The sequence below is a fragment of the Pinus tabuliformis genome, chromosome 8 (assembly GCF_031772625.1).
Source record: "Pinus tabuliformis cultivar Carrire ecotype Pingquan chromosome 8, CPIR1, whole genome shotgun sequence".
NCBI lineage: Eukaryota > Viridiplantae > Streptophyta > Pinopsida > Pinales > Pinaceae > Pinus > Pinus tabuliformis.
The window spans coordinates 6,852,160-6,875,171 of NC_142294.1; the positions used below are offsets into that span (position 1 = coordinate 6,852,160).

General features: G+C 36.3%; 1 protein-coding gene across 1 annotated transcript in view; it reads right to left on the reverse strand.

Moving 5' to 3' along the window:
• The window catches only part of LOC149233898 (GTP-binding nuclear protein Ran1B-like), a 67,579-nt gene extending 46,187 nt beyond the window's left edge, over positions 1-21,392 (reverse strand). The window contains exons 1-4 of the mRNA XM_089371662.1: positions 21,237-21,392; positions 20,863-20,929; positions 20,380-20,436; positions 20,017-20,134 (exon numbers count right to left, since the gene is read on the reverse strand). Coding sequence (XP_089227788.1) covers positions 20,017-20,134; positions 20,380-20,436; positions 20,863-20,929; positions 21,237-21,239 — 245 coding nt within the window. The 5' untranslated portion in view covers positions 21,240-21,392. The remainder of the gene's footprint in view (positions 1-20,016; positions 20,135-20,379; positions 20,437-20,862; positions 20,930-21,236) is intronic.
• Between the last annotated feature and the right edge of the window lie 1,620 nt (positions 21,393-23,012).

A 23,012-nucleotide genomic window follows, 5' to 3' on the forward strand; every position in this document is an offset into this window, starting at 1 on the left:
ATGAGGAAACTTCATAATTTCGATAGCCTCTCTGATTTTCCTCTTTTGATAATGATCCTCTCTTGCAATAATTCTGGCGTCCTCCAAACACACATGATGCTTGGTTTTGGATGAGTGTTCCGCAAGGGCCGATGTACGAGATCTCCCATTCTTAATATCAGCGTCGTGCTCTTTAAGTCTTGTTTTTAAAGATCGTCTTGTTTCCCCAATATAACTCTTGTCGCACGAACAATCAATCTTATACACACCCTTAAGTTGTTGATGATCTATGTTATCCTTAACTGACCTCATTTTCTGCCTAATCGTTCCACATGTTGTAAATTGAGTGTCTATGTCCTTCTTTCTTAAAATTTTAGCGATTTTATCTGTAACCCCTTGAATGAATGGGAGGTACACTTTCCCACAATTTGAATTTAAATTGAAATAAACTAATTATATTTAATTAGGTTACTAAATTAAAAGAAAAATTAAAATTAAAATTAGATACTAACTAAAATTAATAAACTAGTTATATAAAAAATTAAAAACTAATTATACAAAATAATCTTAGTACATTATAAAAATAAACTTATTACAATTAATCTATTTAAATCTATTTATTCATTTGTCATTTCATTAGAATTAATTAGTTTTATTATTTACTAATTCATATTAGGTTAATTAAAATAAGGAATTTAATTAAAATGATAAATTAAAATTAAATTAAATTAATTAAAAACTAAAAATAATAAAAATTGAATAGTATATGTAGTTTAGTTTTAAATTAGTCGGCTTCTACTTGAATTTATCATATATTAGGTATTTATTTATGTGTTCTGGTTGGTAGATTCTTCTCTCAATCTATCATTTTTCGGTCTTGATGATGGATCCCCTTTGGGGTTCGAAACGTGGACATAATGATCATAGTACTGTCGATAATCCGGATCATACTTTTCCAAAATATGACCACAGAAGCTTAAAGTCTAACATCTCTCTTTATGTTTCCTCTTCTACTATTTATGTATGAGTGGACTTTTGAGTGATATCATATGAATCCTATGAATCTCTTGATGGATTCAAACAATGCTTAACCTTCATAGACCTTTCCATAGACATCAATGATTTCTCTTTTCTATGAGGATTATTACAATCCTCCTTATTTTATGCAAGGACCTTTTTCATGAGGAGTATTTCCATTTCCTTGCACAACAAATTTATTAAACCAAAAAACTTAAAGATACTTACTTGGCATGTGAAGAGGTGATCTTCACCTTGATGCTTCTTTTGCTTGAGCTTCCCATCATGAACCACTAGTATCCTTTTTCCAAAACTTCTTTGGAGACCTTCTGGTATCATGACTTTTGACTCCTTCTATACTGAACACATTGTTGTCATGCTCGAAATACTGCCATCACACAAGTGGACCTTATTATACTTTAGCATCAGCAAGTTCATGCTCTGATCTGAGCATCATGCTACAAGATTCGGAGTTGTGACAAGTATATCGCTGTAACACTGCACCGAGACAATGATGTCTTCAGTGTTGTTCATTCGAATTGTGCATTGTGTTGTGAGCCCAAACTTGTCACCGAATTCATCACTGTTATTTTATTGAGATGTGTATGAGATTGTTCCCTACTGTGGGATTACCATGATTCTTTCCATCGAAACTGAGTGGTGCTATAGGGTCTTTGAAGACATCATTCTTACGCTGAGAGATTACTGGGACAAAGATACCAAGACTTGTTAGTATCTCTTCATCATGAGCATGTTGAGGACTGCGATTATGAGGAGGTCGAGACAGTGAGTGTATTGTAATCACATGAATGTTGAGATATCATACTTCGATGTGCTCATTGAGACTTTACTTTCATTGAGATTGATCTTGAATTGTCTTGATGTTGTATATTGCTTGTTGAAGATTGGTCTTTCAACTCCTTCAACTTGTTCGGATGTTCTTCTTGAAGTTGATCCTTAAGTGTCTCTTTTATGCCCTTCCTTAGACTGCAACCATAGCTCTGATCCCATGCTGAAAAAATCTAGGGCAATTAGCATTAGGTAGATTCTTCTATACTTGATAACAATTTGTGAAATGCTTTTACTATTTATCTTATCTTCATCTTCATCTTATTATGGGTGTGTGTGTTTACTTCATCAAACTGCTACCAAAACAAAGAGACAAGAACACAAGAAGTGGCATTCTGTCAAGGCCAAAACTTCTCCCTCTTGGAGAGGAAAACCCACACATAATTCTTCTTATAGAGATTCTCATTAATGAACACCAAGTCCGTGACCCTTGACCTATCAAGCCACTCCAAGACCAAGACACCAATCCTCTTCTTATTGTTGATATCATCATCATCATTACTGCTTTACCAAGATCATTATTGTTGCATCTTCACTGCTCATTGAGATCACCATTTTGCCTTTACTGAGATCATCTCTGCACCTTCATCATGATCACCATCATAACAACAAGGTCCATATGTGTGTATTCAAGAGAGTTGCACCAAGACTTTGTAACTATGTCTTCAACATATCCATGACAGAGATTGAATTCATGACTACGTCCAGATTACATATCAAGTTAATGTATGACATTGTGGGATTATACTCAAAACATGTCACTGCGAGATAGAGAGTGCTACTGTAGGACCATCGAAGTCTTCTTCATCTCAATTATGCCGAGACTATAACAGTACCGAGATAGTATTCTGAGAGTGTAAGTATGTGGAGACAGTGACTGCAACTAGGATGCCAAGGTAGTGGTATTCACCCGAAATATACCCAACCTGTATTATCGACAAACTTCGACATTACCTTCCTGTGGCATACAAAACCCTTGCTGTAACCGCGATCTAAAACTTCAGAGGAATGCGAGTTTTGTTCTTGTCCTTTGGCGTAAACCCTAGCCGCATATATATGTAGTGGTCAGCCTATGCATTTGAGCCAACATGACAGTGTGAACGGTTGTGTCTTTTATTGAGCCAACATGATTGTGCTAGTTAATTCAATTGCAAGCCGACATGATTGTTATTACTGATTCATTTTGCTTGTTGCCTTCTTCAAGGGGATGGTGCTTGTCCTGGAGGGCTTTGATCTAGACACTAGGTTGACTCATTTACATTACATATAGGCTCAAGAAGAGCATGACATTGACTCTTTGACTTTGCCAAGAAATGAGCAAGAAACTCATTCTTATAATTGACATAAAATAATATTTATTTTTCTTGACAAGTACAAAGATCAAAATTACATTTGTAAATTCTGAACCTAGTTACACTTTCTTCAACAATAAATTGTATAGTCTAAGACATACCTGGAGATGTTCCTTAACAAACCTTGTAGGGATTCCTTGAAGTGCTCTCTTTGGATTAAGCCATGATCATTTATACCTGTAACAAATGCTTTCAAGAAAAACATGTGATACCAAGAACATGACCCTTATATATATCAAAAACCAAGTTATCTTTTCAACACTAGAATTTTACTTGACATCCTAGGTTACCTATAAACCCTAGAAGATAAGGATTAAGGTTCTTGTATGTCATCTAGGGATTATAGTCTTTACCCTAGACTAATTATAAAAAAGGAGTTTTATAGGGACCATCTAGGATTTTATAATATTAGATATATTGAAATCCTAGAAACTTATTTAAATGAAATGAATATACGTACCTCATGTTTACATACCTTTGATTTGATAGTCCATTAGACTTGTTGCATATGCATTTGTTAAGTAAGGAACAGTGACAACACTTACTTGATTTCTTTGAGCTGGTTTGTTGAATGCCCTTTGTTTGAGGAGACTTCAAAAAACAGATACTGTCCATATTTTGAATGTGTCTAGGATGACTTGTCCTTTCAGGATCAATCTCTTTCATTCAGATTTCCTTTGAAATATATATCTATATGATAATGCCTTTGCTTTAGTCTTTAGACAACTCGATTTTTCATGGGCTGCTTAACCATTTGATCCTTCAAACATTAGTTTCATGTCTTCGCTCTTTTTTTTGTATATATCAAGGACTAACCTTACTTTTCCATGATTGTTTTTCCTTTTTGCCAACAAGGTCATCTTCAACCTTCTTCCACCATAGCTCTGATACCATGTTGAGAAATCCAATAGGGTGGCAAGTTAATTGATTTCTCTTATTATGACATTATCTTGTGATGTTTCATTATTAGTTTTATTCTTTCTATTTATCTTATTCTTATCATCAAGACTAATGCCAATCAATAAACAGAAGAGGACACGAAATGTAGGCACACAGCCAGGGCAAAACCCCTACGTAGGGAAAACCCTATGAATTAATTCTTCCTTCAGTAGATTCAAAACAAAATAGAGATGACCAAGACCCTTACAACCTAGACTAAAGACTCCCTCCATCAAGTCATCCTTGTTTATTCTTCAGTTCTAAGTTTTGTGAGTAACACAGTGTTCTAATACTTCAATTCTGTGGCAACCTTCTCATACTAGAGTCCTGTGGCATCCTTACCTTGCTTCAATCCTGAGGCAACTTCCTTTGATTTATAACTCGGTCTTGTAGCATTTCTTATTATGCTTCTATTTTATTTGTGTCATACTTCAATTCTATAGTGGCATCATAACTTGACTTCTATTACACTTCAGTTCTGTAGTGACATCATAAATTTGATCCTTCAATAATCTTTATTAACAGAGGTATACTTCAGTCCTTTGATCCTATGGTGGCAATATAGATATAACTTGATTCTTCATTTTTGAGGTGGCAACGTAGATGTAGCTCAATCCTTCAGTGCTGTGGTGGCAACTTTATAACTCAGTCCTTTATAACAAAGACATATTGAGGTGGCAGCCCAAACTCTGATCTTATAACAGCTTATTCATACTTCATCCCTTCCATGCTTCAACCTATGGGTAGTACAGTCTTCGATCTTTGTGGTGGTAGCCCAGAAAATGTCTGACAGCTTGCCTTTCTCTGTGATCACCGAACTCTCTCTCAGACGCTCCGAACTTCTTCTCTGAAATTTCTGCGAAGTTGTATCTCTGTGATTTCAACAAATTTTACACGCCTATATATAGTGGTTTCCCATAGTAAAATAAGTCGACATGAACTTGTTTGTGAAGCCGACTTTTGGAGGATGAGTTTGAAGGCCGACCTTGCAAGGTGACTTGATGGAGGAGTTCTTTTGACAAAATAAATTAGACTTTGACTTGATAAAAAAATTCCTAAAGCCTACAATGGAGTCTTGACCTATGACAATTGACCCAAGCATGAAACCCATGCTTTAACAAGTCAATTTAATTAATAAAAAATTCGTTTTGCTTTCTTTTGATAAATATATTTCATTATGACTCAAGTACAATTATGAAGACCGAACCTAGTTACGTTCATCAACAGATGCCCTACGAAGAAAACCTAGAAGCTAAGTTGCACAATACGGGGAAATGAGTACGAGTTTTTGAAACAAGTATGAGTGCGAAACATGACCCCCCCCCCCCCCCCCAATTTTGGAAACGAGCAAAAGCAGTATATATATATATAGAAATTAGGACATTTAAGAAATATGTGCAATCATGAAGCATACATGATACATTCTAATTTATTACATTATGATTAAATTGTCCAATGTTAATGCATAAACTAGAAGTCTCTAAATTTATCACTTAATCATGAATGATCGCATAATGAAAAATAGCAATATCCAAAATCAGCCACAAGAAATTTCTAATTTCTTGTCTTTTGCTTGATTGGGAGTCTCCTCATGAATAGTCGAATGACCTTAGTGCTCTTGATTAAATACAGGTTCCATACCCTAGTATCCTAGGTGCTCTTGATTATTTGGAGTCTCCCTTGCATAGAAGGCTTGGTTGTCTTGATTAAATACAAGTTCCATACCCTAGTACATGACAAAATCCAATGAAAACATTGGAATCCCCCAATCCTGAAATCCTAAAAAACAGAAGTCTGCTAGATTTGGAGTGAGATCTAAAATTCTATTTTCTCCATATGAAATCCAATGAGGGCAAAACCACTCTCAAACATCATGAGTCATTTAAAGGAGAATGTCACTTTTACTTTAAGAATTTAACATTACCATGAACTGCATATCAACACTAGGGCCATAGGCTTGAACATTAGGCTACCCCACTCAAAAAAAATTGTTTCCAATCTTCAATAGCTCCTTCTATCACTCCTGAATTGGTAGGGAGCGAAAATAAAAAAATAAAAATAAAAACGAAAAATCTAAAAGAAATTAAAAAAAGGTCATTCTAATGCTAAAACGTGGTTGTCGCCCTGGAAATGCGTTTCAAGCCGTATTGGGCCACGTTTCCCCCGCATGAAACGTGGCAATACGGCCTAAAACGCATTTCCAGGCCGTACCAAATGCATTTCCATTTCGTTTCAGCCCAGAAATGCCCTTAGGACCGGTGTTTCCTGCAACATAGCGTAGAAGATGAAGGCTCCATAATGATGATGAAAAATCCATCACATTGAAGGGAGGAGCTCCACAAGCAGTTGAAGGTAACATGATCACCACTAAAGAGCGGAGAGTTGCTGGAAACAAGTTCCTAGTTAAGAGGGAGCTTGGAATCAAATCCCTAGTTAAGAGGGAACTTGGACAAGTCCTTGGACAAGAGTGAGCTTAGGTATATTCCTTCTATAGGAATGAGTATATCTTCCCTAGTTAAGAGGGAGAGATAGAACATCATTCTTATCTTCGTATTGTGAAGAAAGAATGGAGGATTGGATAAGAATCTGATATTGATTCTGATACTCTTTGAGGATGTGGTAGGGCATCCAAGATGTAAGAGTAGTTGAAGAGGAAATACCTTAAGGATGTGTTATTCCAAGATATGAATTGTCCTAAAAGGACATACACTGTGAATACCCAGGTGGGGTATCTGCCTTGAGAGACAATGATGATGGTGTCTATCAGTCATTGTTGTCGCCAGCATTGTGCTCTGATCTTGTGGAGAGATAGAGTTGTTAGTCAAGGCCTTGCTATGAGACAATGTTGGCTGGTATGATGAGATGCTCTGGCATAAGCTAAGGAAGTAGCTTATGGGATGGCTTACCAATCCAACTCTTCTTATGAGAATTCTTCAGTTTGAGAATGTCCAAGTACCTTGTACCTAATTAAGGAGTGTTGAAATATGTAACTAGGTTCGATCTTTATAACATGCGTAATCGTGATTTTATATATTTAATGAAAAGAGAAATATAATTATTATTGTTATTTCTTGAAGAATGGGTTTCTTGCTCAAGGTTATTTGATTTATAGATCAAGCACCCATTGAGTGCTTCTAACGCTTGTCATTAAGTCTACAAGTCAATTGAGTCATTGTCATGTATGGAAGACCCTTTGGGCATGTTACATATTGTAAAAGTAAATATTATTTGAGTCAAAGACCCTCCAAGACCAAGTCATGATGCTACAACAAGTCAGCCTTCAAAGGATCACAAGTCGGCCTGCCAAGAGGGACAAGTCAGCCTATTAGGGCACTCGAGGAAGACTATAAATAGGTGTACTCGACCTCATTCAAGTGGAGATCAGATCATCATCAAGAAGTTCAATCATAAGACAAGAAGAAGTCTCCTACCAAGCGAAGAAGGGAAAGACAAGAAGAGAGGAAGATCGAAGTATTTGAAGGACTGTTTTTGGGCTCTCTTTCCTCACACGTGCAAAGTTAGGGCATCACTTTTCTGCAGCAAGTACCGAATTGCAGCCACACAAGGAAGCTGAGATTTGTCTTTAAAGAAGTCTTCATTTGCAAGCCAAATTCCCTAGGAGAAGAAACTATCTCAAGCAAAGGAGAGCAAAAAGGAAAAACACCACCTTCTCTCGCAGTCGCAGGTCCGAAGTTGAGGTCGAAATAGAGAGTTGCAGCAGTTGTGAAGCCAGGTTGACTAGGGTTTACCTCGCTATAAGAAAGCTCTTCAAAGGAGAAGTTTGAGTTGGTCTTGGAGGGGTTTTGGTCAAGGGTTATAGGTCTTGGAATTCGTCATTTGAAGTTCTATAAGAAGAGAAGAATTCTTGTGGGTTTTCCTCTCAAGCGAAGAGATTTTGACCCTGGATGATCACCTATATCTTGTGTCCCCTTGTCTCGTTGACCTTTATGACTTGGTAGTTGTTTGATGATAAAAACACTAATTATAATCGAGTGAAAGAAGAAGCAAATTAAGTCAAGTAAAAATACATCACAAGCAATTATCAAAGTAAGAGAAATCATCTAGTCTATTGCCCCTAGATTTCTCAACACTTGCAACATGATGTCTAGATTAACTACTGAAACAACAACGAATGATCCTAATACAAAGGGGCATTATGATAGCCCCCCTTAATGATAACCACCTTCATCCCATGTCGAGTTGAAATTGGCACATGTTAAATATTTTAACTAAGTGTCTTATATAAATAGCACCCCAAATGAATATATTTATTTAGGATTAATTTGCATAATATGTTAACTAGTGCCTGCAAGCTCTTAGCAAGGAGTAAATATTCAAGTTAGAACTTCCCAAACCCCTTCACACAAACCTCCTCAACATCCAAGCAAACATGAGTTTAGACAAACATAAGCACAAATGGTCAAGGTGTTGATTTTTTAGTAGCTTGGGAGGTACTCCAAGCCCTAGTGTTCGAGGATTGGAGGGCAAAGCGCCACAAGTAGGCTTGTGGGCTTGAAACCCAAGCTTGGGATTTTGCACCCATCGCGATTTGGGGCAAAACAATGATGAATTTGAGCATGAGAAAATTTGAGGTGATAGAGCTTGGCATGTCAATTCCAATGCTTCGAAAATCACCCAAATCAGAGCTCTAGAACTTGAGATATGAATTTTTGAAGTTGACAATTAATTATGGACAGTCAAGTCATGTAGGCTTGGTCCAAGAGACATGTCTCTTCAACAAATTCATGGAGCCCTTGGATTTGGTATAAATACAAGGTGAGGGAGCATTCATTTGACATCCATAAGAGCACAATTCATAGCATTCTTCACTCTGAGATAGCCGCATCTCAGGAAGAGAGACTGAGGGTGGAATAAGGTATTGTTTCAGGGTTGTTCTTTCCTTTTCCACAGGTCGAGTTGGAGCAAAGAAGGTCGTTGGCCTTAGGGACTGTCTTTGGGTGACTGTGCATGAGTTAAGGACTGTTTTGACCACTGTGTGGAGGGCCGCAACCCTATTCCTCCCTGTAGACAAGGCCGCATACCTGTAGGTCTGTTGTGTGAAGGTTGCAAGCCTGGAACAACCATCACAATGAGTGAGCGGGGTAGAGGGTCACAGTTCTTGAAGGTATGATGGAGTAATTTGGTGGGTTGTGACAGCAGTATTTGTGACTGAGAAGGAAGCCCTAACCAGAAGTATAATTGCAGCAGCATGTACAATCAATCATGATGATATTGTTGGGTGAAGATTGGATTGTTTGCTAGATGGATCAGTCCTAGAAGAGGACAGTTTGATGAGGTCCTAGCATATGACAATTCTGGGCTAGTATGTGTGCAAGTTTTGGTGTGGATTTGTCTCAGTATTGTTTGCAGCAGATCCCTAGTATGATTGCAGAGAGGGTAGAAGTTGTAGTGGTTGTTGGAGGAGCCAAAACCACCTCAGACTTGTCCCCAGGTGGCAGCAAAGGGAGCATCTTACAGTGAGAAGAAAACCACAACTAGAGGCAAGGATCTAGGGCTAATGTGGACTGATATTAGCCCTATCCAGATTGCAGACTTAGCAGCAGTGACACATCATCTCATGAGATAGATGTCCTAGGTGAGGACATGATGGAGCCTAGATTTGTGCAATAGCTCCTCTATTGCAGAAGCAAATGGCAGTTGATGAGAAGTTTGTGGGCAGTCGTGTGTAAGGGTTTCCTAGGTGTGAGGATGCCCTAACTAGGTGCAGATGCTACAGCATGGACTTGGTCACTCGTGGTCTGTTGGAGGGCAGCATGAGAGTGGACCAAGTGTGAAAGTGGATAGGGCACTTATGGTCTGTTGGAGGACAGCGTGATAGTGTCCAAGTTGGAGCCCGGTGAGCAACAACTTGATGGACAAAGGTAGTTGCTAGAGTGACAGTTGTTGAGCTTAAGGGTTGACAAACCAGAGGAGCAGTTGAGCAACCCCAAACTAGTGTGTGGAGAAGGACTTCTACAACAGATGATGGGCAATCCTCCTAGCCTGTCTTCATTGTGGGAGATTAACATCTTACAGTGATAGGTGGCAACCCTCCGTGCCCTATGTTGGTATTCATCGGTGCAACGCAAGAAAACCATAGTGGGCTGAAGTAACTGAGGAGCAGCAGTGGGCAGATTGAGAGTTGTTCACAAGTGGAGTTGTGAACAACTCGATAGGGGTCTCAATGTGTTGTGGCCTTGATGGACTAAGGCACAACTAGAGAGCAGATTGACAACCAAGGTTTGTGGCCATATGGACTTGGAGCATTGATAGAGGCAGGAGCTACAAATCGGGAGCCGAAGGATCGGGCAGGTACAGGGTACGACCAAGGCAACTGTGAGGAGCTCTACATTAGCTAAACGATTAGAGTATCTTGTTGATGGTAGATTGGTTGTCGATGGATTGACACCAAGCCCCAGTTTTGTATCTTGCACTAGTGGGATGTATGAGGGCCATTATCCCTGGTACGGGAGCCCTAGACTGTTGGGTTGTAAACACGAAGTTGGGTTGAAAATACAACGAAGTTGGGTTGAAAATTGTAAAAAGTTGTCTATATTCTGTGCATGTGTGATTTACTGTTGTTTATATTCAATTGTGCAAAGTAGTATTGTTGAGATTCTTGGTTTGGTAGCATCATAGATTTTAAGATTCTATCCTAGACCCAAGATCATGGAAATTCAACAAGGGATAGTCATAAAAGATGATAGAAAAAGAATGATGAAGTTTAATGTGATTGAAGGAAAATTCCTACATGTAAGAATATCAAGGAACAATAAGAATGCTTCAAGCAAGCAACACAAGGGTGCCATCAAAATCGTTTAGTAGATATTGTTGCCACAACAAACAGAACATGTTAATAAAATGTCCTCAACATATAGTTTAGATGTCAACATGATCTATATCTATCATCAATAACAAATTTTCATAACAAATACTGCATCAAAATTTTGCCTTACGTGCCTCTTAACTATCAATTTGAACACAAAACTATAGCTATAACAACGTTGGTGATAGGTAAAGAGTAAAATGGTCTTTGATCATTATGATTAATATGTCAAAATATAGCTTCGATATGAATGGCAAGGGATTTGGTCTTTGACTTATTAGAAGGTACAAGATTTGGTCCTTACAAATCCAAGTAGGAATAGCAAATGCAAGGGTTTAGTTCATGGAAATCAACTGAATAATTAATAAAGATGCAGGTGATGATGCAATTTCAATATTCCAAAGCCTACTCTTAATGGTCCCATCTCAAGTTCAATTGGATTGGCAATGCCATATCCATGCTTCCCAAGTCAACCACTAATGTGACCAATTTACAAAGCAACTCAGAACCAATACCTTTAATGTGTTTCTCAAAATTGTGAGAAGTCAGTTCATGAAATCATCAATGCATGATGGGATACATTTGAAAAGGGTTGAACATCCTTTCAAAAGGTGTCATATATCACTTCCTCTCCTAAATCTTCCATGGACAATTGACACAATATAAGTTTCCTTCATTTCTTATACAAAATTCCAATTAAGGTTGCAAAGTATCTTAAAGGACTTATCCTTTTCAACCAATGATAGATCATGATTATATTTAGTTGTCAATACTGATGAAATTGTCTAGTATTCTCCTTCCTAGGTTTATTTATTAGTTTTATAAAATTTGCAATCAACTTATCAATCTCATTCGTTTGTTGAATTAAAGGTTCACAATCATTCTTTAAGTTTCAATTAGATTTTTCAAAAAGGAAATATGTGCTTGAAGCCCTGTGTTTACATTTCGTGACTCAATTCTATCTTCACGACATTTAGAAAAGATTCTCAAGAATTTCATTAGGAGAAATTCCTTTCTTTTAAATAAGGACTAATAATTCATCGAGATCATGGTTATCAACAATTTTCCAAGCTTTTACTACCATAACCATTGAACACAAGACTCATCTTTCACTCAAAATTGCTACATATCATAGCTTGAGCTTATAAGAATAAGACACTAAGTGAATGGACCCTTTTGTCCACAGATTTGCACACCCAAGAGAAGAGGGAAAAATCCTCAACCCCACAAGGTGTGTTCTTTGTGGCAATGCTCAGAGAAGGGGTTGTCACTTGATCCCAACTCTATTCGTTTAGGTTCTCTCCTAATTAAACCAAGGGGGTGGCCCCTAAAGAAGATTTCTAAGAAAGGCTTGTTAAAGCTAACAAGTTCTAGAAGATTATGATATTAGTAAATTAATTAGGCAAACTTGAAATATAAATTGAAGTGAAATTTATTAGCAAGTTCAAATAATTATGAGCATATACAACATCAAATATGTAGATAGATCAATTAGATTCAACGAAATAGATCCTTGAAGGAAAGTTATGATTAGACCTGTGCCAATAATACACTTGCAAGAAATATACACTCAAGAAGAAATCACAATACTTTCAATGAGATATAATCTTCAAGTTACAACAAGTTGCAAAAATGGAAAATTGTGACATAAGTGTTAGTGAATCAAAGCCACAATAGACTATATACAACTTTGAGATATGAGCAACAAGATGGAAATAAAGCTTGCAAGAAAATAAAGCTTGTACTTAAAGAGAGATGCTCAAATATGATATAATCATTAAAGGACAATTATCATGAGCATGAAAATAAAATAGACAAGTACAATAATAGTAAATGAAATGTTTGCAAGTAAATGAGATGCTCACAACCCAAATTGTACAATAACCAATTATATGTCAAATGAAACAAAGCTATATGTGTGTGAAAAAGTGTGACCTTTGTAAATTTTATTAATGCTTAATCTAAGGTGTGACATCCCCTCAATTCCTTCAACTTGGTATGAACTAGACATAGTTGCAAGAAGACTAAGTGAAGAAGCAATGGCTTCATTAACAATACCCACCTAGGACTTCAAGACAACTTGCACAACTTCGTTCCTATAAAGGACCTGGCCACGCAAGAGAACTATGAGGTCATGCATTTGTACCTTGGAGGTAAATTTTAGAGAAATGCAAAGAATGCAATTTAGATGCTAAATTAATACAATTACTTCAAATGAGATGTAGATTTGACAATTAAAAATAAAATACTTCTAGTGTGAAATATATTAAGAATATCAATAGAGAAATACCATTCCACTTTAAGGATCAAATAAGCAAATAATAATGTGAATTTAGAATGTGTTAATGACCAATGAAGCAAATATGAATCACTCAATGAACCAAAAGCGAATTAGATCAAGAGGCTAATAAAACTACTTCAATGAACAATGTCAATTAGATCTAGTTAATGAAGTTAGTCAATGAAATAAAAGTGAATTAGTTCAAATTAGATCTAGCAATTAGATGATGCAATGAGCAAGAAAATGAACTAAGCTAACAATGCAAAATGAACAAGTTAGTCATCAACCATCCAAGAGATCCTCCTCCCAAATGAGGAGATGGAATACCAAGGGGAAAAACCCCAAGCCCCCTCAAGAAAAAATTTGTCTATTATTATTACAAGTGAAACTCGGGGAGCATTTACAAAAAATATAGCTTCAAGAGCAAGGACCCTTCCTTAAGATTGCAGATAGAAAGGAAAATATTTACAATGGTTATGGCAAAATTTACAATGAAGATTTCCTTAAATAAAACAATTCGATAATCCTCCAAGAAATCTTGCTCAAAGATTTAGACGTCCAAGCTTCAAGAGTAAATTATGCGCAAAAGAGGAAGAGAAATCCTTTATATGGTCATGACCAAGGGGAAATGGGCCTCAAAAAATGTAGATTTGTGGGTTTTCAAGCCTCCAAGTGATAATCCCTTCAAAATCAACCTCAAAAACCCTAGTCATTTAATCTCCACGAGGAATTGCGCAAGCCAAGAAGAGGGTGCTTAGACCTGAAACAAGAGAAGCTAGATTAGAGAATAATGAGAAATATATACATAAAAATACAAGCTAGCCGCAAGAGTATGAGGACGCCTCCGCTCTTGGACAAGCAAGAAGGGATTAACCCTTTGATTGAGCTCTAAAAGCTAGATCTGACAAATAAAGCGCATAAATAAATAGATTTGAAGATTAGATGATATTTGCAAGCTATGGCAAGGAAACTCCCTTGAGAGAAAATCAATGTGGGTTCTTCCATTTCTATATGCTTGAGAGTTGGTTGGTTCAACCAAAAAAATTCCCAAATGCTCAAGATTCGCTTTAGAAAATTATAGATCTCTACACACTTCAAAAGATTTTGTTAGATCCACAAGGGATTGGACTACACAATGAAGAAGAAGACTAGGGGTTCAACCAAAAACCCATTAGTGCTCCTAAATCTCGAGTGGTCCTCCAATCCATAAATTATACAAGATATGTTGCATAAATTAATTGACAAGATGGCATATGAAGCTATTAAATTATAGATCAAATTGTGTTAGCGCATTAAGCGCGAATAAATCCGAAAAAAAATTACCATAGAAGGAAAAGAATAACACTACAAAGTGTGTCCCCCCAAATTCTTTCTTTATTAGATCAAAAAAACTCCAATACAAAAATATTGCAGAGCTTCGCTTAGCCAAATAGCTTAATTTTTCAATGTGTTACAATGAGGAGCAAAGGCTCCCTTAAACAGAAAATTTGATCTCCAACTAATCCCAAGCAAGGACTTCTTGATCCCAAGTGAAAATGACTAGATCTTCTCTAGAAAAATCGCAACCCTTGATGAGCTTGCACAAATCTTGAGGAGAAGAAGACTTTAGGCCCAAATGGAGACTAGGTTGAGTTAAAAATTGATGTCGAAGTGGTTTGGACCACTTGAAAAATATTCTCCATATTTTTCCTCAAAAAAATCTCATTCAAACCAAACAACTTGGACCCTCTCCTTTAAAAAATTCGATCTTCATAAACTATTTGTTGTGCTAGAGGACCAACGAATTTTTCTTGGGTCATTCTTCCTCAATCAGTGGAGATTTTGTCACTTTTTTTACTTGACCTCATTTCTTGCAAAATTCCACTTCATTTTTTATTATTTTCCACTTGGATTTTCCAACTAATTATTTGCTAGTTTTTGCCAAAAATTATAAAAATTGGGTTTTGTGGGCTAAATAATTAATTTTCCACCCTTAGAATGTGTCTAAACAAAAATTTGAGTTGTAGAGGTCTAATTTTGAGTACTCATACCCCCTCCAATTTCTCTAGACAACACTTATTACATCTCACATCAAAATTTACATAAAAATCCCATCTAGCGGGGAATTTTTAACAATTAAAATTTGACACTTCGACTCAACCAAATTCCATGGAACTTTAAAGGTGATCTAGTATGGTAATATATATTGACTCTAGACACTAGGACTCATCACTTAAGACTATACCATCAAACCCCATTCTAGCTTTGGGGTAATAACTGGGAGAAAGAGAAAAACTTAACTAATTATAAGTGTCGAAAAACACAAATAATGAGCTAAGGAAAAAAAAAACTCCCTAGAGTGAACTCACTTGTTAGTCTAGTCCTAAGCTACCTAGGCGTTTTACATGACTCTTTTTTTCATCGTACTAGAATCATTTTACAAAGTCCCCGTAGGGCTGCGAAATCTGAACAACAAAATGATGAGAGGAAGAAAATGAATTCTGAAATTTTGACATGATCTGATGTTGTTGGAATGCTCTGAATTGTGCTTTGATCATGGAACGTTTGACAAGTCTTCAAAATGCAATTTGAGTGGTTAACAGACCCTGTGTTTAATTATGAGAAAAAGAAAAGTATTCCTTCTGTTTTTCAAATGAATTTAATCAAATGTGCAAGATATGAGGGTCCTCCTTCAAAAGTCATCCTTCAAATATATATTGTCCTCCTTCAAAAGTGGTCCTTAAGAACAATAATCATCCTAAGTAAGAATTAACTTCTATAAAATAAAAAAAATTAAAAAAAAAATTCTCAAATCCCTTTTATCATTGATGATTAAAATACCAAAACTTAAACTTGTTAGAAGTTGGTAAGTGTGCCACTGTGCCCAAGGTTCTCACATCATGCAATTTATAGATATATAGAGAAAAATATATACTTATATTTCCTTTCTATTTACCACCCACCTTCTTAATAAAGAATACTCTTTACTCTATTTTTTAATTTTCCATCTATAGTTCTTTGGTCTGCTTTTCAAATGAATTTAATTTAATGCACAAAATATGAGGATCCAAAGAGAAAAATATGTCATCCACCTTCAAAAAATAGCCCTTAAGAACAATAATCTTGCCAAATGAGAATTAACATATATATAAAAAATTCCCAAGTCCCATTTAATATTGATGATTAAAAAACTAAAAGTAAAACTTAACCTTTTTAGAAGTTGATAAAGGTACCCAAGGTTTTCAATTCACGTAATTTATAACAATATAAGAAAAGAATATACTTATATCCCTTTTTATTTACCATACACCTTATTAATAAAGTATATTTTTCACTCCATTTTTTTATTTTCCACCTAGAGTTATTTGATCACATTATGGATTGTCCTAAGATCATTTGACCTAAATATGCAACCTAGCTTGGTGGTAGTTCAAGCCAACTAATTTTGCCAGTTAAAAGTGGAATTAATATCACAATTTCTTAGCAACTGCACTCTATCTAAAAGCTTTGGCTACAAAAACACGAACCTTTGATAGATATCAAGATCAAAGCACAAAGAGAAAGAGGGCATAAATGAATAAATAAATTACCCAACAATCTAAAAATGCAAGGCCTCGAGAAATTACAATGAAATTCAAAGACTTTGGCTAAGGTAAGAGTAGGGATCTTATGGATGGACCTACAAGTAGCTCAATCCCACCTCACAAGCTTGAAAAATAAATCAATTGCCTTAATACAAAGATACTCCCTTCCTACAGGGGTCATACTCACTTCCTCGAACTCTTTTGAGTTATTTTTTGATTCATGAGTACGAACTACTCACCTACACACTAATGATTCAAACTCTCTCATTGCATGATTTATTTCCATATATGGATCAATAGGTTGATATGCTTAAATGGGCTAACATGATCTCATCCATGTATCATGAACTCATACTCATAGCTAGAAAGTCAGCACATTGAATTTGATATCATCAACTCCACAAAGCATACATTACATGATTACAGTGAGGGCTCAAAGGGATGGGGAAATGTGCTAAAGCAATGAAAAGAGGGATGGGATAGTCAATTTGGTGTAGCTCAAACAGCTAAGAGGAAAAGTTGTTTCCTCCCCCACCTAAGTTCAAATCCCAACATGTTTATCTTTCTAAGTCATGTGTTGTCGAGATGTTGACCTAGCCTTGAGCCTTGAAGAATCTGATTCACCTTGGGTACCCTTCACAGAATAAAGGAAAATGCCCAACGAGTTTCACCACGAAATGCATTATTGTTAAATTTGGACAACTAGGTCCAAACTCCATGTTTTGATGCTCAGATTAAGAGGCTAATATTTTTGTTGGATTCCTCTTTCTGAGAGGTGTAAAATCCATATAAAAATAGTCTTAATCTGATGAGCAGAACTTATATTTTGAATTTATTATTCTTAATAAATTATATGTGCAAAGGTCAGCCAGTTTTGTAATGTAGGCTCACATGCCCAACAGATGTGTCACACACCCTCATTGATGGATATATATATACAGGAAAAGTTGGAGAGAATTTGAACACAACACAACTCACATCTTCCTCTCTCATCCTTAAAAGTACGAGCTACCTGGAGGACGAATTTCAGCCACACGTGGGAAGGACGAAGAGGATGTTTCTGCTGCTAGGGTTTCGCAGAAGTTTGACCAGCGTTGACTTTGGTCAACGCTTGGTGCAAACAAGCTAAAAACTTGTGGGAGGTTCGATTTTTGAAGGCCATACTACCTGGCACAAAAATCGAGGTCAAAGGGTTGACCATTTTTCTGCTGCGTTGACTTTTAGCTTGCTGCCCCTGCGTTGACTTTTCAGGACAGCGTTGACTTTTGTAAAACTGACTTTAGTTGACTCATCTACTGGTTGGAGGGTTGTTGTGACACATGCTGGGCTGGCTGACCAAAGGAGACTTTGCTGGTTGAAGCATCCTGTTGACCGCCGAAACAATCACATACATTTTTCCTGTTTCTGATTTGTCTTCTCTAAGATCTGCTTATATGTTCTATCTGCATTTTGCTTATCTACTTGTATGATTGCTGTGAGAAAAGTGAAATTGCTCTTAGCATAGAACATCTACAAAACTTTACAATTATCCAAAATAATGTTAAATAAAAAACAAAACAAAAAAGTAGGATGGGGCATAAACTTGTTAGAATAAGTGAAAGGACATGGAAAGAAATAAGCATAGGAATTCTTCTTGAATTTTGGGAATTTAAGACTTAAAAGAGTTGGCAAGGCAAGCGAAAGCATTCAAAAAAGACAAAATCCTCAAATGGTTCAAGGATACAAGTATCACCCATTGTTGAAATATTTCTTCATTTTAGTGTCAAGAATGAGTTTAGAATTAAAGGATATAATGGAAAGATTAGCTTAATCTCCTTTCCAAGGAGATTTGAGATGTTTGCATTACTATATATAGCACAACAATGGAGTTGTATGTGTATATTGACCAGCAAGGAGAGAGAAAAAAGGAAGTAGAGGTGAAATGCCGAAGCAAAGAGGGAAAAGCACTAATCAAGCAAAGCTCCCAATACAAATGGGAAATATAAAAAATAAACCTAAAAAAATCATAAGGACAAATTATTAAATATGCCAAGTCACCGTGATGACATTGTTGCCTAAGTAACTTAAGAATATGTAAGTAGCAATATAAGGACTATCAAGCTAGAAAGGAGACAAATAGGGTAGTTGGTTTCTCAACTTTGGTTTAACTACTGATCTTATGCATTGGCATCGAAAAAACCATGTGTAGATTTTTGGGTACTACTGTCCCGATAGTAGTACATTTTCAAATAATGTTATTTTATGAAGGAGAAAAAAAATATAAGAGACAATATATGCAGCAAGAATGGGTTAGGTATCAGGCTAGCAGAAGGCCTAACTAATTGATTCAAGATTATGAATTAAAAAATACACGTGTTTTTAACATGTAGTCATGACAGAAATCCCTTTTAAGTGTTTACAGATAAAAATACACCTTAAAGAAGGGAGCAAACACCAAACAATTGGCATTAAATTTAGTGTTCCGACAGTTCTACTTTCTAAATTTTTTGATATAATTACTAGACATATGGCACAAAGCAGAGTACAACATCTATAATCAGATCTATAATGCAACACTATTCTGTTGCAAGAGAAATAAACCTATTGGATGCAGCACGAAGCTATCGAATTATTGTTTCCTCAAGGCAAGTTAATGCATTTTCCCAGAACATTGCAGCTAATATTATATATAAAAATGTACGTTATAGATAACTACGATTCAGATCCCTTTATTATGACAGTCAAAAGTGAAATTCCTAAACTTGGCCTTGTTTAAAATAGTTGTTTGACGGGACTGTTTTCTGACAAGACATTAGACAGAGTGGGAAACCATGCCAAGACTGATGGACACCAAAGTTATTTAAAAAAAAAAAAAGCCACTATCCTAATGCATTGCAATATTCCAAGAAAGTAACTCTCTCACTACCGAGATTATCCCATAGAACAGCTTTCCAATGGTTCTAGCTAAGCAATATAATATAATCTGGAACCTGGCACGCGACTAGTTGCAAATATTAGATCTACTTTTCTATATCCTAACCGCTAGATAGTCAACCGGGGGAGCAAACTTAATGGGTGGAACTATAGGTTGTGCTTCTCTAGCCTCTACCTTTGGTTTTTCGTTGCCCTAAGATTCCCAATAAGAATCAAGAACACATTCCTAGGTTTTAATCTAGTAAAAGGAAAAAACATATTAATAATTATAAATTGATAAATAAAGCTATAACTTACTAATAACCATCTCTAAGGCCACCAAACTTCTCTTGGCCTGCAGTATCCCAGCAATTAAAACGAATCTTCCCACAATTTGTGAAGAAATCAAGAGGATGAACTTCCACGCCTATTGTCGCTGTTCAAAAATTGAAACGAGTGTGTCAAAATATAAAAATAGCATAATTGACATACTTGACCACAAACAATTACAGCATAAGGCATACATAAATTTTATTAACTTCGCAAATAACCTAAAGAAATAAAATAGCAACAACTATTTAGCCAAAACCCATTTTATACAGCGACTAGTATCTAGGTTCAAATACTATAGCAATACATCCCGAACAGATAATGATAAGAAATGATTAAAGAAATACTTACGCTCGTATCTTTTTTCAAATTCTCCAGTAAGATGCCGTTTGACAAAAGTTGTCTTCCCTGCAGGGAAATAAACAATATTATTTCCCTAAGTACTCGATGAAAATGAACAAGGTGTTCGGTCGAATGAACTAGCAAATTGCATAAATGAGCTATTCAACTACAAAGACATATCTCAATAAGCCAACATCCTCTATGAAATATCTAATTAAATTTTCAATTCAATTCGATTTTGATCTTGAGAGAATAGATTCAAGACACCAACGGGTAAGGTATTTCATTTCTCAGAAATCTTCCACATGGATATGGAATTTTTCATCAAAAGACCCTAAAATGCTCACTATCATTTGTTTTATCATCATTACAATAACTTGCTTGCGAGACTTATACCAAAAACATAACTAAAATTATATAAACATTTAAAAAGAATAACATTTAAATAGTGGAAACTATTATGTACAAAACGAAGAATCATAAAACCCTTACCGGTGCCTCCATCGCCAACGATAACAAGCTTGAAATTTGGACAATCGACTTGTGGACCAGCAAAAGCCTGAGAATTAAATCCTCGGTTATTCCAAGAATGATAAAAAGGGAGACAAATGAATCCTGGAACAATAAAGTAAGATTCCCAAAAGGTTTACAATAAAACCATACAAGACATCGTAACTGGTTTGTATATCTCTGGTGAAAATCGAGTTGAACATTTACTATTAAAACCCTAATCCCTTATTTCACAGAGTCAAAAATCTATACCCTATTGTCACAAAGCCGAAAACATCAGCCTAGCCAAACCTGATTGTACTTATATGAAACACAATGCTGCAAGCAAAAATAGAAAGGAATGGAGATTGAGGTACCATGATTGAATCTCTTGATTGTTCAATGAAAATGTAGTAAAAACGCGTGCTCGCTCGGACACACAGATGATAATATTATGTCTCTGCTGCAAATTTTCTCATATGAGAACGAGGTCCAACGAGACTCTTTTACAACTGGTGTAAGTGGCTTTCAATCAACGCGAGACCCTCCGCCGTCCGATCTACCCTCGCTTCCAAACGACGCCGCTCATCGGAATAGACACGTGTCCTCTAAAATTAAAGGGTTTCTGCGAGCTTAACTAGCACTAAACAAACGCATGGTTACCTATGTACATGTGTTTTTCTATTGAAGTTCATAAACCTAGCGCTAGATGAGGTTATGGTATCGTTGGGTAGGGATTCTGCCTAGTGGTAGATTGATGGGAGTGTTGTTACATTGAGGGTTAATGTTTAAGAGGTTTTTGGTATATGAAATTTGTTAGATGGTGATAGATAAGATAAGATAAAATAATTATATTTATATTTTAGAATGATTAGCATATATTTAATTTTATAGTTGTGTTGAGAGGCGTTCTACAGTCCAGTATATGAGAAAGATGTTATGTAATGTTACATTAAAAAATATTAAAAAAATATATGTGTCGGTTAATATATATTGTATATGCTAAAGATATGTGTAACGTTATTTTAAAAATAAAATAAATAAATAAATAAATGTGTCGACTAATATTAACAAACTCAATTTTGAAAACGATATATATACAATTTAAAAAGAGATCAATTAGCTTATTCATCGAATAACAAAAAAAATTAGGGGGGAGAGAGGGAGTGACAAGGGAGAGATGAAGATGGAATGAGGGAGAGAGGAGATGAGGGAAGAGAGAGAAAAGGAGATGACAAAGATAGTGAAAGAAGAGGAAGAGAGAGACAGGGAGACATAGATATTGAGGGGGGAGAGAGGAGGAGAGAGAGAAGGAGAGAGGGAGGGAGATAGTGACAGAGTTGGAGGGTGGAGAGAGAGTGTGTGTATGATGGGGGAGAGACAGAGGGAGGTGGGAGAGAAGGGGAGAGAGGAAGGAAAAAGAGAGAGGACTTGAGAGAGAGGAGAGAGAGGGGGGGAGATGGAGTTGGAAGGGGAAGAAAGACATAGAGAGAGAAAGGTGGAGAGGGAGTGACAAGGGGGAGATGGAGAGTCAGTGGGGGGGGGGGGAGAGAGAGAGAGAAGGTGGAGAGAGAGGGAGAGGAAGAGGGAGGGAGAGATATATAGATAGATAGATATGGGGGGGGGAGAGAGAGGATGACATATGTTTAGGGGGTTGAGATAGAGAGACAAATAAGGAGAGATGGAGGGAGGTATAAATATAAATAGCAAGGGGAGAGAGGAAAGAAGAGAAAGATAGAGAAAGTTAGGGAGAGGCAGATAGAGTGAGACGGGGGAGAGAGGGAGGGGAAGAAAGAGAAGGAGAGGGGGGGAGATAGACACATAATGGAAGGTGGAGAGAGAGGGAAGAAGAAAGAGTCTCACATAGACAAATACAAACATAGAAGTTAGATCTAGAAAGTCATGAATATTTTAGATTTTCAATGTGGTTGTTGATTTCTAATCTTATTTGATCACATGCACTATATGCGTTGATTTCAGTGTAGATGTCGATTTATAATTCTATTTAATACCTTACACTAGATGCATTGATTTTAGTGTCGATGTTGATTTCTACTCCTATTTGATTGCTTGCACAAGATGCATTGGTTTTAGTGTAGATGTTGATTTCTAATCCTATTTGATCACTTGCACTAGATGCATTAATTCTAGTT